Source organism: Grus americana, chromosome 4 (genome assembly GCF_028858705.1).
Source record: "Grus americana isolate bGruAme1 chromosome 4, bGruAme1.mat, whole genome shotgun sequence".
NCBI classification, from domain to species: domain Eukaryota; kingdom Metazoa; phylum Chordata; class Aves; order Gruiformes; family Gruidae; genus Grus; species Grus americana.
The window spans coordinates 82,656,188-82,669,732 of NC_072855.1; the positions used below are offsets into that span (position 1 = coordinate 82,656,188).

At 42.9% G+C, this 13,545-nt stretch overlaps 1 protein-coding gene across 3 annotated transcripts in view; it reads right to left on the reverse strand.

Moving 5' to 3' along the window:
• Window positions 1–13,545, reverse strand: part of ANTXR2 (ANTXR cell adhesion molecule 2) — a 116,691-nt gene that overhangs the window by 67,927 nt on the left and 35,219 nt on the right. For all 3 annotated transcript variants that reach the window (XM_054824454.1, XM_054824455.1, XM_054824453.1), the window contains exon 10: window positions 11,216–11,285. In XM_054824454.1, coding sequence (XP_054680429.1) covers window positions 11,216–11,285 — 70 coding nt within the window. The remainder of the gene's footprint in view (window positions 1–11,215; window positions 11,286–13,545) is intronic.

Here is a 13,545-nt window from a genome sequence, read left to right on the forward strand (position 1 = left end):
ACGCAGCAAGTTCCCTTGCAGCACGGTTCCTAAACCTCGCCTGCCAAATGTTCGGTGCAGTTCCGCTGCGCCAAGTGTCCTCTATGTCTGGGAATCATAGGAAACGGTTTACTTGAGTCGATGGGAACGGTACTGGGGACAGTTAATAATCTGCAGTTACGCTAAACGGTCAGAGTCATTTTTCTCCCGCCAACCACACAGACATAAAAAGAAGTATTTGATTATTTTCCCGAGGACAGCAGCTAAGACCGGCGCTCTATGCAAATTGTTACGGTATTTCGCGGGTTTGGTAAAGAATTAGTACAAACTCTTCCCCGCCGCCGCCCCCCCTTTCTTGGTGTAGCCTAGCACTGACGTAAGTCATAGTTCTCTTAGGATCCCCTCTTGTTACCCCAGAAGTATCTAGCTTTCTCAGCTGAGTGTTCAACATACGGTCTATTTGGGTTTGGCTTTCCACAGGAAACGGACAGAAGCGCAGAGATATGCAAGTACTTCGCTGCTGGGAAGCGCTAGTGGATTTGAAAGAACTGGAAACCAGCAATGAATTAGCTCTGATCTCATGGAATCATGGGAACGTGCAGTAACAGGGTATGAAATGTCATTATTATGTTAAATTAGTCTATTAATTCAGCTCAGGATACTATGTCCACTGCATAATATTAAGCACTTAGTTCTGCTCACGCGCTCTTTCTTAATGCTCTGGGAACACCGTGTGCCCTATTGAGGAACGTGAGGGACTGCATTAGAAATTACTACTGATCTTAACATCAGATCCATATGTCTTAGGAGCCAGTTAGCCTATACAATTCATTGAGGATGTTTCCATCTGTGAATAGTTCCCATTATAATCTAATTGTGTCAAAGTAAATGTATTTCTAAAATATTTTCAGAAGTTAATATTTATAACAGACATTAGGCCTAATCTCACCGCATTTCTGGTTTCCCCCTACCTGAGTTTATTTCTCTAGCTATTTTGGAGGGGAGAGATTGTACCATGTGAGTAACCGGCGATTGGTAACCATACTCTTTTTTTTAGTTTTGTTGGAACCAAATGCTCGCATGGGGCGGGGGGGAAGCTTAAGTGCCGGTGCTGAAAATAAATGCGAAGTGTCGGTGACTTTGCAATTGGTCCAGGTGGGAGAGGATCCGATTCACATCAACTCTCTTCACCCAGCGCTACTGGGAAAGAACAGCTGTTTACATTGAGGGATAATGTTAATATCAAATCAATGAGCCTAATTAGCTATGAGTACATCTGTGATGGAGAAGTACTTCTGTCTCCTGAGCACAGAGGCTCTGCAAGGAGAACAACAGGTGAAAACAGCCTGATTTGGAGATGGCATCCTACCAGTTTGTAAGCACCAGGAACTCAGGTGGCTGACAAGGATAGCAGGAAGTTAAAAAGGGGTAAGCAATGCACCCTTTCTTCCCCCCTCCCCCTTTTTTTTTGGTGTGGGTTATTGTTACGTCCCCTGTGTTAGAGAACTGCTCAGCTACTGTGCACGGGGAAGACAGAAAGGCTTTAGAAAGTTCGACCAGTCAAAGGAAGCCCGGTGTTTGTGCTGATGGCTGATACCTTCTTTTGCAACAGCAGACTGCCTCTTCTCCTTCGTCCAGCGCTTCCTAAGGTATAGCTGTACAACTATTTACTTAGAGGTAACTAGTCACGTGGGTTTAGTGTGCTTTTGCCTTTTTATAGTAATGAGTGGTATTATTTGGAAGGTGAAGTATCTTAGTCAACAAAGCTGCCTTTTAACTGAGAAATCCTACTGAACCCTAACTATAATTGCTCCCATTTTCTATGGTCAAGGCGTTCTTCAAGCAATATGTAGTCGCAATGCAGTTCTATAGACTGTAGAGAAGACTTTGAAAATGGGTCCTTAAACTCACACTTGAATATTTAAACAAGTTGCCTAACTTTCAAGTGGTTAAGTACTAACCACACGCATTGTCCCCCCCTTAGATGAGGGAGTAATTTGGTTCTGTGGCCAAACTAATCTCTTGCTTTTCACAAAGGCTGTGATAAGCCTGTTTAGTTAACAATGCTACAAAAAGAAGGTAAGTGTAACTTGTTAGTTGGAAAGAGAACAGCAAAAGCTCAGCGCAGCCCATGAAATATTCATCCTTTCTTAAATGACTCTGGAAGATACGCAAGTCAAATCCGCAGCTCGCGTACGACTTCCTTTCTTTGGCGCTTATTCTCTGTGCTTTTACCTTTCTCAGCCAAGGAGGATTAAGTGACAAAATAAAAATCATAATAGTAATTCCACCCATAGCCATAGAAAGCAACAGCCATTATCTCCTCCATCTGGTTTTCAGCTCCTCGCTTGCATGTCACAATAAAACTCAATTCAGTTACAACTTTTCTCAATACTCCTTAAGGCAGGGAAGTGAATGTTCTGCAATGAACTTGATGAAGTTATGGATCTGTCTGCGTAAAGAGGTCATCGGGTATGTCTATCGACACACTCTGGCAATCACGTGGTTTTGAGTATTCGAGTATTTACACGCAGCTTATGTGGGAGATACACCTGGTGTGACTTGTGAAAAACATCATTTAAATATACATTGAAGACTTATTTTGTAGTAACACATTTGGAATTTCTTAGCTAATCTACTTAATGTTTTCTTTCCATCTGGTAAAAGGAATGGAGAAAGACAAAGGCTAATTTTAACTTAGAATTGTTATTGAGTTACTAAATAACGTAGCATCGAAAGGTCGCAACGTAGGATGAGCACAGCAGTGATCTTGGGTTCTTACGCACGTGCGTTGTACGGAAACTGTGCGTGTGAGAGGTATTACGGTGGCTGCGGCGGTCTGTTATGCCAATGCTGAGCTAGTAAGATGCGAAAGTTGGTGCCGGGTTAGGTCTCAATATGAACTTATTGCCTGCTAGGTTTTTTTGACGCTTGCAGCATTAGAAGGAAGTACGACTGTGTAATCTTAACAATAAGTTAATGACACTTTTTGTGTGGGAATGTAAAGCTGCTTATCATTCACGCCCAGCCCCCACTCACACGCATTTCCCAAGGCATTCATATGCCTCCTTTGAGAGAACTAATGATACTGTATCAGCTTTCTTTCTATTTAGATATTTATTTCATATTTGCTTGAAGAATCGGGCCAATGTTTTTGAAAGCACATTTAACTATACCATATGCCTCCTTAAATCATCCCTATCAAACAAGTTGTAGGATGATGCTCTGGTTCATTCTGTTCTGTTTTCCCTTCCTTCACAATGTGTTTATGTATATTTATCCAATTTGTTCTGTTCCTCATGCCAAATTGCAGGTTTGAGATCTCAACTATGCAGGGGCAGCTGTGCTATTGTTGATGCCTTACAAAACAAAGGTCACAGACTGAGCCTGTATCGCTAGAACTAATGACAGCTGCATGTTAACCATTATGCTATAGGCACAGAATGATCAGGGTTCACGGACCCTCAGAAGTAGGAATAAATCTTACCTTGCCCTTTGGTAATAAGCAAGACCTCGGGGCTCATTTTTAAAAAGTAGGTTTTGTGCAACTAAGCCTCTTGCAAAATATCCTGCTGTTTGTTTAATTATTGACATAATTCCTCCCTCTGTCGGGGGGGGGGGGGGGGGGGTGGGGGGGGGGATAATAATTTTAAACAGCCCCACCACAAAAAGCCCAAATCTGAAAAACAAAATGACAGCTGACTTGGAAGGAATGATCTCTCGTGCCTGTAACTGATATTAGCTTTTCTCACTTTAGAGACTGATGAGAATTACTAGCTGTTCCAGCCTAGGAAGCTACAGACCACGTAAAGTAGTAGGCTACCACAAGACAACATTTCCTTCAAAAGAAGGTTGCTTCCAAACCTAGCTTGGCAACTCCAAGTAACGAAACAATAGGGCGGGACTGCTTCAAATGCCCTTTGGTAAGAGAGATCAATCTGCAAGGCTTGTGAATTCAAAACGCTTTGCCCCTTGGGTGGCCTGACATGCTCTTCCTTCTTCTCCTGCTGCCTTTCACACCAGAAGCCAAGAGTCCAAAGTTATTTAAAAGGGTGTTTCTTAGAGCCACACGTAGCCTGTGAAATAGCAAAGAGGAGGGAATGCAATAGCTGGAGCAGACTAACGAGATGAGGCACATGTCTCAGAGCTGTGTCTGCCGACTATACGGCTGGCTTTGAGGCGGTCTGTCTAAGGCTACTTTACCAGTGTGCTGTTAATTATTTAAAAGAGAGCGCCGGGGAAAGTGCCATCACATCTGTCACCCACATGCAGGCAGAACCTTCGCTCATTGCAGGACCAGATGTGTTTATTCGAAACGTGTACTAACTAGCTACTTAATGGGTTAGAATTATTAGCCAGACGTTAATTAGGCAAACATATTAAACATCAGTCACCTTACTAAGCATCGCTTCTTTAACACTGCTTTTACTTCTTTAGAGCCATTATCAACCACAGGAGAAAGGAGAGAAAAGGTAAATATCCCATAGAGGACCTGCAGTAAAAAAACCCGATTCATGAAATCTGATCGCTGTGCAGTAATGAAAACTGCAGTGCTCCAGGTAAGTGCCTTAACTGTGTGCCTCTTAATACTGCAAGTATACTAGCACGTGGGAGGAAGCAGGGAGGCTTGTTTAAAGACCTACAGGTGTTGGAGAAGAAAAGGGAATTAACAATGGAAAAAGTTTTTTCTTAGTATTGTCGAGTCAAACTTGAAAAAGGATGGCTTCACTGCTTCTGCATTCATTGTGCATATCCCTGAAGCTGTAAGCACTTGCATGGTATTCTGCCTGCCATAATGAACTCTGAAACATTGCTGGCCAATATAGCATGCTCTTGTTCCCCAAGAGATGAAATTCAAAAGTAATGTTTAAGTTTCTGGCTCCCGGGTCAGGTCACGAGAAGCAGTGGATGGCGTAAAGGGAGGCCAAGCTCTATCTTCGGGCTAGTCGCGGCAGCGGGGGGGAATAGTTAGGTTCCTTTGTTAGAAGCCTGCCATGACAACTGTTTGGTAGAAAACCTTTCAGCTGCTCTCAAATGAGGTAATTGGCAGGATGGGGGCCTACAACCCATTCATCCTCGCCGTCTCTGCTTGCTTGCATGTGTCCGTGCTCTTCCTCTTAAATCTGGTGCTGGTACTAATAAAAATGACACTTGGAAACTGGAGAGCAAGACTCAAAGTACCACGGTTCCACTGTCAGGGAAACATCTTTCACTCAAAGCACCTAGAAATAAATATGAAGCACATGCTTCCTTTTGGTATTGAGAGATTGTTTCCCAGGGAGGCAGAAACCGAGGGCAGGAGTGCCAGTGACAGCTTGGGCGTGAATCCCTGGGCTTTCAGCTAGTTTTAGTTTTTGCCTCCGTAGCTGCTATAAAGAACGTTCAAGGCCCCTAAAGTAGTCAGCAGGAACTTCTTGGTGCATCCTGTAAACTGCAATCAGTAAGTCTGAAACAGACTCCCACAATACTGTTAAACTTTCAACTGTTTTTTACATTAGTTTGTTAGAAACCCATAGGAAGAAATGCACCGGATTCACAAGTCTACTACTCTGTTTGCACAGAGCTACAATGTCTTCCAGAAGACAGAACCTTGGCTTCCCTTAAGCCCCTATTGAGAGATGCTCTCAAAGCCATGTTGGACTTGAAGCCTGTGGTTAATTGCCATTGTCCTCAACCCTCAGCCCTACACATGATCCACAGCAAAAAGCAGAGCAGCTAATTCTGCCCTAAATCTGTACTTCAGAGATGAAGATCACAGTACCAAAACTTTGGCTGGAGAGGGAAAACTCTTGTCTGCATTCAGGCTATCACAGGTTACAAAAAAGGGTATTTAAAAAAAAAAAAAAGAAAAGAAACTGAGCTTGTTTTAGCACTAGCTCAAACAAAAATAGACAGAAGGCAGGTAATGGCAACTGTCAAACATAAACAGCCGGATAGCATTACTTAACATTACAGGACTTACTTCCCGCTGGGGAAGAAACAATTGATTCTCTAAAAGTGAAACAGAACCCCTCCCTAAAAAAGGGGTTTATTTTCTTTTATGGAGGAGTTGAGAAATTTAAGAGGAAAACACTTGGATGCAGTAAGTGGTTAAGCTAGTTACTGAAATAGGTTACTTAAAGGCTGAAGGTGCTACGCAAAATAAGGATACAGTTACTCGTTTCTTCCCTCATCATTTTATCCCGAAGGGCTAAGGGACGGTATCTGAGTTGTAAAGGCAGGATCAAAAGGAAGTTGGCGATAAACCAGAAACAAAACAAAAAAATTTAAAATCTAAAGACCTGAGAAGTGTCAGTGCAGAAAGCACACAATGCTGTTAGTGGTTTGAATTCCCTCTGAGCTGTCATCCTATTCACAAATGAGTGCAAAACAAGCAAAGCGACGGTTGTCAACAGGAAGAGCAAAGACTTGAATGACACGGGCTCCTCTTGTGAGAAATCTGGTTAATAGCCAAACAAAAGCATGTCTCAAGGTAGCATTTGCAGCTCAGAAACATAAAGCAATGTGCTTAGTCCTAGAGATCTTTTCTCACTCTGTTTTCTTTCGAGGTTCTTAATTTTCCTTACAGTTGTAAGAGCCTGAGCTATTTATCCTCCAGTTAGATTCAGACTCTTATAAGACTTGCTCAGTTTTTTCCTCAGTAAGTCCTCATTGGAATGTCTGGACAGGAAGTACAGTTAAAGTTACTACTAAACTTGTGAACTTGTACTGTTGCCGAGAGCTTTTACTACTAGCAATACATTAAAAAAAAAAAAAACATCTGACGATCGCTAACAGATTATCTCACGCTTTGTTGTGTGCTTTGTTTCAAGTGAACTGCACACGGGAGACTAAACTTAAGTCGGCTGCTTTGAAACTGGCGGCAACTAAGAATTTGGGAATACAAGCGTAGTGATTTTCCTTCCTACCACACAAAAAATAATTCCTATTTAGTCTTTGCTCTTTAAGTGCCACCAGCTGTTCATGTTGGACAGGATGTAGGAAGGGATATGTCCAAGCTGAAGCCAACGTGATTTGAATAGAGGGCAAATAAGTTCATTAAAAAACAGTAGTGCAGACCGTACCGTCTCTGCGCGCAATGGGATCGTAAATTTAAGGTAACTGCGAGCAAGGTTTCGTTTGCACTCAAGTTTACGTTTGGATTTGTCCTTTTTGGCTTTGTTATTCCTTAAGCTTACGAGCCCAAGGAGAAAGATACTGCCTGCTTCTGTCCTAGAGCACCCCTCAGGTAGGTAGAGTCAAGCGCCATTCGCTGCAAGGGTATCAAAATGTCACTCGACTGGGAGAGGAAAACCATGCGATACTGAAATGAAAGCAGAGATCCCACTTAAGCCGATCTTTGCCCTTCTGTTGGTGTTTTGAAACACGTAACCAACTTTTTGTAGATGTGTTCAGATAGACCTGGTCAATATGTTTCAAGTTATGAGACGCTTATATATTTAGCTGGACCGAGGGGTAAATGCTCGCTTCATTTTACGAGCTAATCTTAGAGCAAACGCTGTATGAATTCAAGCGCGGGACGCATAAAGGTGGAAGCTGGCCAGCAACACAGCAGCTGCATTAAAAAAAAAAAAAGAACCTCTGTGGTTTTCTGAACCATTTTAAGAACAATGCTAATTTTTCAGCCTGTTGGTTCGTTTTGAATAATTCACTGCCTAGCCTAGACCTAACCTTTCTTGCTTTGCTTAGATGAGTAGCTGCACAAGATCAAATTGGATTTTTTCAGTAGGCACCAGCAAATCCACAATTTCTTATTGTAATAGTCCAGTGAGAAACTAGAATTCAAACCAGCTGAGGTAGCTAAGTAGCAGACATGTAAATATTGCCTACAAATACTTGAGTGAAATAATGTATTGTTTTGCTAATTTAAACTTTTATTTTTGTCACCTACTCATCAAATAAAAGAGAAGCTGTGAACGTTCAGGAAGCAAGGGAAATGTATATTGTTCTGATAGCCTCTCCATTGAAGGCAGAGGGGATTTCACCACTGGCTTAGAGGAATGGAAGCCATCTGTTTGTCAAGTCAAGCCTACAGATGCATTTTCTGAAGGCGTACTCAAAGAACTTAGAGCAAAACGAAGAGAACAAAAGCGAAGGTGGCGCAAGAAGGTAGACTTATAAAAATATACCAGTTTTTCTTGTACTGGTCTTCCAAAGAGACAAGGCTCTGTTTTCTTTCCAAAGTACGATGACTACGGAAACATCTAAAGTAACGGAGAGGTCAGTGAAATCTCTGATTCGGTTTGATTCCCTTGAGCTGTGGCAGGACAGCAAATTCAAGCCTGAGCTAAAAAGGGGAACTGACATTATCAAATATTCTCCAACACCCTAAAAAATATATGGCTTTTTAATTGGTCAGTGCAGTAGAATCTGAGTCCTTTTTAGTAAGCCAGCTTAGTTGTAATGTTATGCTTGCCCTCGCAGTATAAAAGCGATCTCTCAAAGTACGTGAAGCAAAGCAATTGAACTTGGGTTTGTCGCCTCATCTTCTTCCTGCAGAGCGTACGTGGTACTTTTCCCTTCTGGATTGTTTCAATACTTTCTAACATTTTTTAGTAACGCACAGGTTGCTTATGTAGAAATCCCAAGTAATTCTCATCTGTTAGCTAATCAGGAGTCTCTTAAAATGAGCTGGTTTTGTTAGCAGACTATGTAATTTTGCACTTGAGAAGCAGCACGACGAGAAGGTATTTTAAATGGCACAAGCAGCACAGTCGTGTTGTCACATAACCTAAGGATACCACGTCCATCTGCTACGTGGTACGGTGAAAAAACAGGCTTTGAAAAGAATGCTTGGGTAAATCTACAGCTGGCATTTTGGAGGCTTCTAACTAAATGGAGCCAGCAGCTAGAAAGAAAGTAGAAATACACAATGGTGTAAGTCCAGGAGACCAGGGGTTTACCAACCCGACATCTCGGGTACTTTGGCATTTTATCTATTCCACGTGGGTTTCTATTGTTCTGCATGCGCAAACTGCAAATTCATCAGTCGGTAAGAAGTGTCTCCAACTAGAAAAACATAATGAAACCTTGTTAAGTGAATCTTTACCTTTTACCCAGAAACAAAGCCGCAGCTTTATTTGCCTGCTTGTGTTGCTCTGAATTCCACTAAAAAGAGCACTAGAAAAAGAGCAGACCGGTTGTTGCTACATTAGCGACTAATATTAGCTCCGCTACATGAGGAATTACTGGGAGTTATCCAGCAATAGTCTGAGCTGTGCCAATGCAAAGTCAAGAGTTCAAGTATGTACATATCTTTCATAGCTGTCAGTCTTCTGCATAGCAAACTGTTTATCTCTGGGCCAAAGCTGTAATTACTTCAATATCAGGTTATGGAAGTATATTTCACATAGTAATTGGGGGGGGGGGGGGAATTCCTGCGAGCCTGTATAACTTCATGTGTATTGTTCACGCATTCTTTCTTACAAACACTGCTGAGAAGAAACGTGCTGTAATTAGGCGCTTGTTCTACACCGCAATTACAATATGGTGAGTTGTCTGTTTCAATAATGCTTCACAGGCCAAACAAGCTCTTCACAGAAAGAGAAAAAAACCGCAGCATGTTCAAATAACTTCCACTGTGCTTTAATCTGTATAAACATCCCATGCATTTCTCATTCATTTGGCAGGATAGGCTGTTTACGTACTCTCGGCCTAACTATGTGGAAAAGCCTTTACAGCTTCAGGTCTTGGGGGTGCTTAATACAGGGGGCCTACTTTACTACTGCTGTTCTGTCGTACGGTAACCCCACTGAAATACTTGGCGTGGACAGGAGGGATTCTTAACGCTACTGATTTACACGGTTCTGATGACCAAATTGGTTTCTCTTATACAGCTGCACGCAGTGCTGATTTGGTTTAGCCAAGACAGCAGTTCGTTACGGCTGTTTTGTTGTACAATTGGCAAGGAACCTCACGCACCGTTTAGTATAAAGGCACGTAGGTCTAACGAAGTCCTGCTGTACTTAGAACAAGATCAGTGTTTCACGTGGCAAGGTAAAAGGCAACTTGACTATCAGGAAAAACGTAACGGTATTAAAAACTCGTCCCCTTCCTCCACGCTCCATGTAACTCTCCTGCATGCTTGTTTTCCGTGCCACAAACCAGCGCTCGCTCCCCAGAGGGGAGCTTTGGCTGCTGCGCAGAGGCTACGATGCAGCTCCTCTGCAGTGATTCGCCCCGCTCTCTTCTACTGGGGTTAATCACTGAAGTTGTTTTTTCCTTCTACCGCTTTCCAACTTTTCTCCTCCCGGTTGCCGTTTAATGCACAGAACAGATGTGTATTTGGGATTTTGCTATCGGTCTTACAGAACAAACGAGGCAGCTGATTGCGCTTCACTCAGAAAAGTTAACTACGGAAAATCGTCTACGCAGTGTGCTTACTTCTTAAACTGCTAAGAATTGCCACAGAAAAATGACAATGCAGAGCTGTAACGAACTGCTGAGCTTCGTACTGGATTAATATTAACCTCATCCCAAGTAACTCTGAGAACTACCTGGAGAAAGTCAACAGTCCGAAAGCCTTCACCCTCCTACAGGGCCAAGATCTGACGTGCAGTTTTCTGACTTGTGATTAGCTTAGAATTTCACAAATTTGAACAATGAAGTTGAAGTGATCTTAAAAGCCTAGGGCTTGTCTGAATTTGAGAGGAGGAGGGAAGGATTAGTTCTCAAAGGGCCAGAAGTAACGTGCAGCCATGGCCGGTGACACTTAGAATAAGGCTAGAACTGCAGTTTAGCCACGGTGCTGTTAAGAGATTGCTGCCGTTGTTAAATTAGTGCCTCGTTTTATCATTACGTGTTGAGCAGCGGTATGCATCTTGACACATAATTTTAATAATAGCTTGTAAGTGTCAGTGATAATGTGATGTATTTAACAATGAGCCTAAAGATTATCCAGAAGAGCGCATATTATGTCCTGTTAAAACAGCTAATCTGCATAAAACTTATGACAAGCCAGACCTTTTCAGTGTTTAATAAACTGGCTGAATATTCATTTTTAAGACACTGTCCAAATTGGTTTGGTCACAGATGACTATTTAAAGCCTATTCTGAAGCTGGCAAATGCACCAGGGAAATAAGACAGGAATGGCGGGCGGGGGGGAAGGCAACAACAAACCACCCCCCATAAAAGCAACAAAAGATCGCCTCTAGCCAAAACCCCTCGTGATTAACGTCGGCAACAAGGGATCAGATTCTAGCAAAACAGAGGATGACATTTGTTTCAAGTACTTACTGGCCGCTTTTGTATAGGACTGGTGCAGGGCAGAGCAAAAAATCAGATTCCACTGTTTTTGGTTTTTCATCTGAAAAAAACAAATCACGTGAGCTTAATATACTGTACTGCTTAAATGAAACGCTGATGTATGAACATACTAGGAAGTCCCTTCCCTTCTCGCAGTATGCTGGTTACTGGTTTGGTAATGTCTGGAACTTGCAAGCAAGGCGGGCCCAAGTTAGGGAATAAAGCTGCTGCTTTTTTAAAGCTGTACAATGTACAAACCCAGAGCTGGCTTTAAATGCGAGCGTGAGCCCGCGTTACATGGCTTACTTTATTTTACTCAAGTCAGTTCGTGTTCTTTCAGAGAGGTAATTTCCTAGAATGGAGACATTTTTTGCAAAGAGTGAGAACATTATTAGGCGTTTTCTAATATTTGCAAGATGAAAGTTTGTTTCTGATTAGCTCCAACCCTGCGCATTGCATTCAGGGACTATTTCATTGGTTGTGATTGGAGTGTCTGTTTTCTCCAGTGTTTCTCATGCTTTTGAGTCTCTTGCAAATCTCTTAAACTTGTAAAGCATCTATTCGTCGAGCCCAGTGTTCAGCAGAGCACTCCTTTTCTGCAGTTGTGAAAAGGAGACGAGGGAGCAATTTTATCTCGTGCGTTTGGTAAGATGGGAAAAAATCTGCCCCTGTGTGCAGAGCCATTTTCCCAGATTTCCCCAAGGTAGGACTGTTAATTTTTGTATTGGAGCTGCTCCTGTAAGCATGGACTATTTCCCGATTTAGGGGTGAGAGCAGATAAATGATCTGCCAGATAAACTTGGAGATGACTCTGTCCTGCATTTAGGGAACAGGCAGATGTACAAGTAGTTCAGGGGCAGCTGAAGGAGGAGCTGTTAGCATAAATGAGCTTTTCTTATGCGCTATAATCTGCACTGACTGACTGGCCTAGATTTGGGGCTAGTCGTGAGGTGGGGAAGAAGGATTAACACATTGCCATATGTTTTTGTCTTAATGGTATGTTTCATAGATTATTTTTCTATCCCACAGCTACATTTGGCAGGTTTCCTTTCTAGCATTTGGTAATGGGTCTTTATAAATGCATAAAGAGAAACATGCCAAATGCATCTTTTAAAACCAGAAGAACTGACAAAGTAATGGTTTGCTCTGAGGCTGGTCTCAAAAACGGAGCCCAGGCTATCCGAAGGGGGAACTCAAACATACACCCTCATGCAAGTACCCTCCGTTTTGCCCTCAAATGGCGAGGGTTCCGCTGAGAGACTGCCAGCTTTTTGTAGAGGAGAACGCGACGGCACGGGAACAAGTTTCCGTTTCTTGGGACCATCTCTTTCCCCCTGCTACTGCTCAAAGCACCCTTCCTACCTCTTTGTCCATCCTAGCTCCGCTGTTCTCTTTTAGGTTTCCTTTGAGACAAAAGCACTCGGAGCCCAGCAGAGAGCTGCGGAGAATGAGCTTACGTATCAGAGGAAGGATCACGTAACGCTTCGCTGTTTCCTTCCTATACTACTCCCTAAACATTTGCTGTCGTCCATTGCTGAAGACGAGAACGCGGGTGGGTTGTAGCAGGCCTCTGGCAAGACCCCATAGAGCAGATGGTGTTTTTACGCTGCAAAGTATAATAAATACATGACTATGCCATTTCCTTTCCTTTGTGTGCTTTAGCGCTCCCTTTCCTAAGGCCAAGAAAGGGGGAAAAAAAAAAAAAAGCAGCCTAGAGACCTAGTTGGAAGGTGTCACTTCAGACGCCAGCAAGTATTTGGGGGCTTCATCCTGTCCCAAGTATAGTTATTTCTACCACGGCAAAGCAGACGTGCACGTGCCATACAGCTATAAAAGAGTGAGCAGTCAGAGAAACCGGAGTCCGAAACATTTCAATAGCTTATTTAAAGAAGGCAAAGTGCTTCAGACGTTCTGGAGTGACGCTTATCTAAGCTGTTAAAGGGCTTTCTAGGTAACTTATGTTTACAGTGAGAACCACGCTCCTAATACCTCACCTAGATCTGCTGCAGAATTTGAAGCCTGTTGCCTCTTGTTTTCTTCTCAGCGGACTGGGAGAGTGCAGCTCAGCCCTGCAGCAGCCCATACTTAACGTTTGCTTTGGCAATCCTTCCCTTCCTGTAGATGTAAGAAACTGAACTTTTCTGTCCTTCCTTACAGCTTGCGTTCTGGACTTCTGCCCTTCCTTGCCAGCTTCCTCGGGACGCTCTCCACAGTGGATTCATCCCCCCCCCCCGGGTCATCGGATTTCCTAGGGGCTATCGTTAGCAGCGCAGCACTGCCCCGAATTTGAACCGTGCCACGACCTACCAATCGTTAAGTAC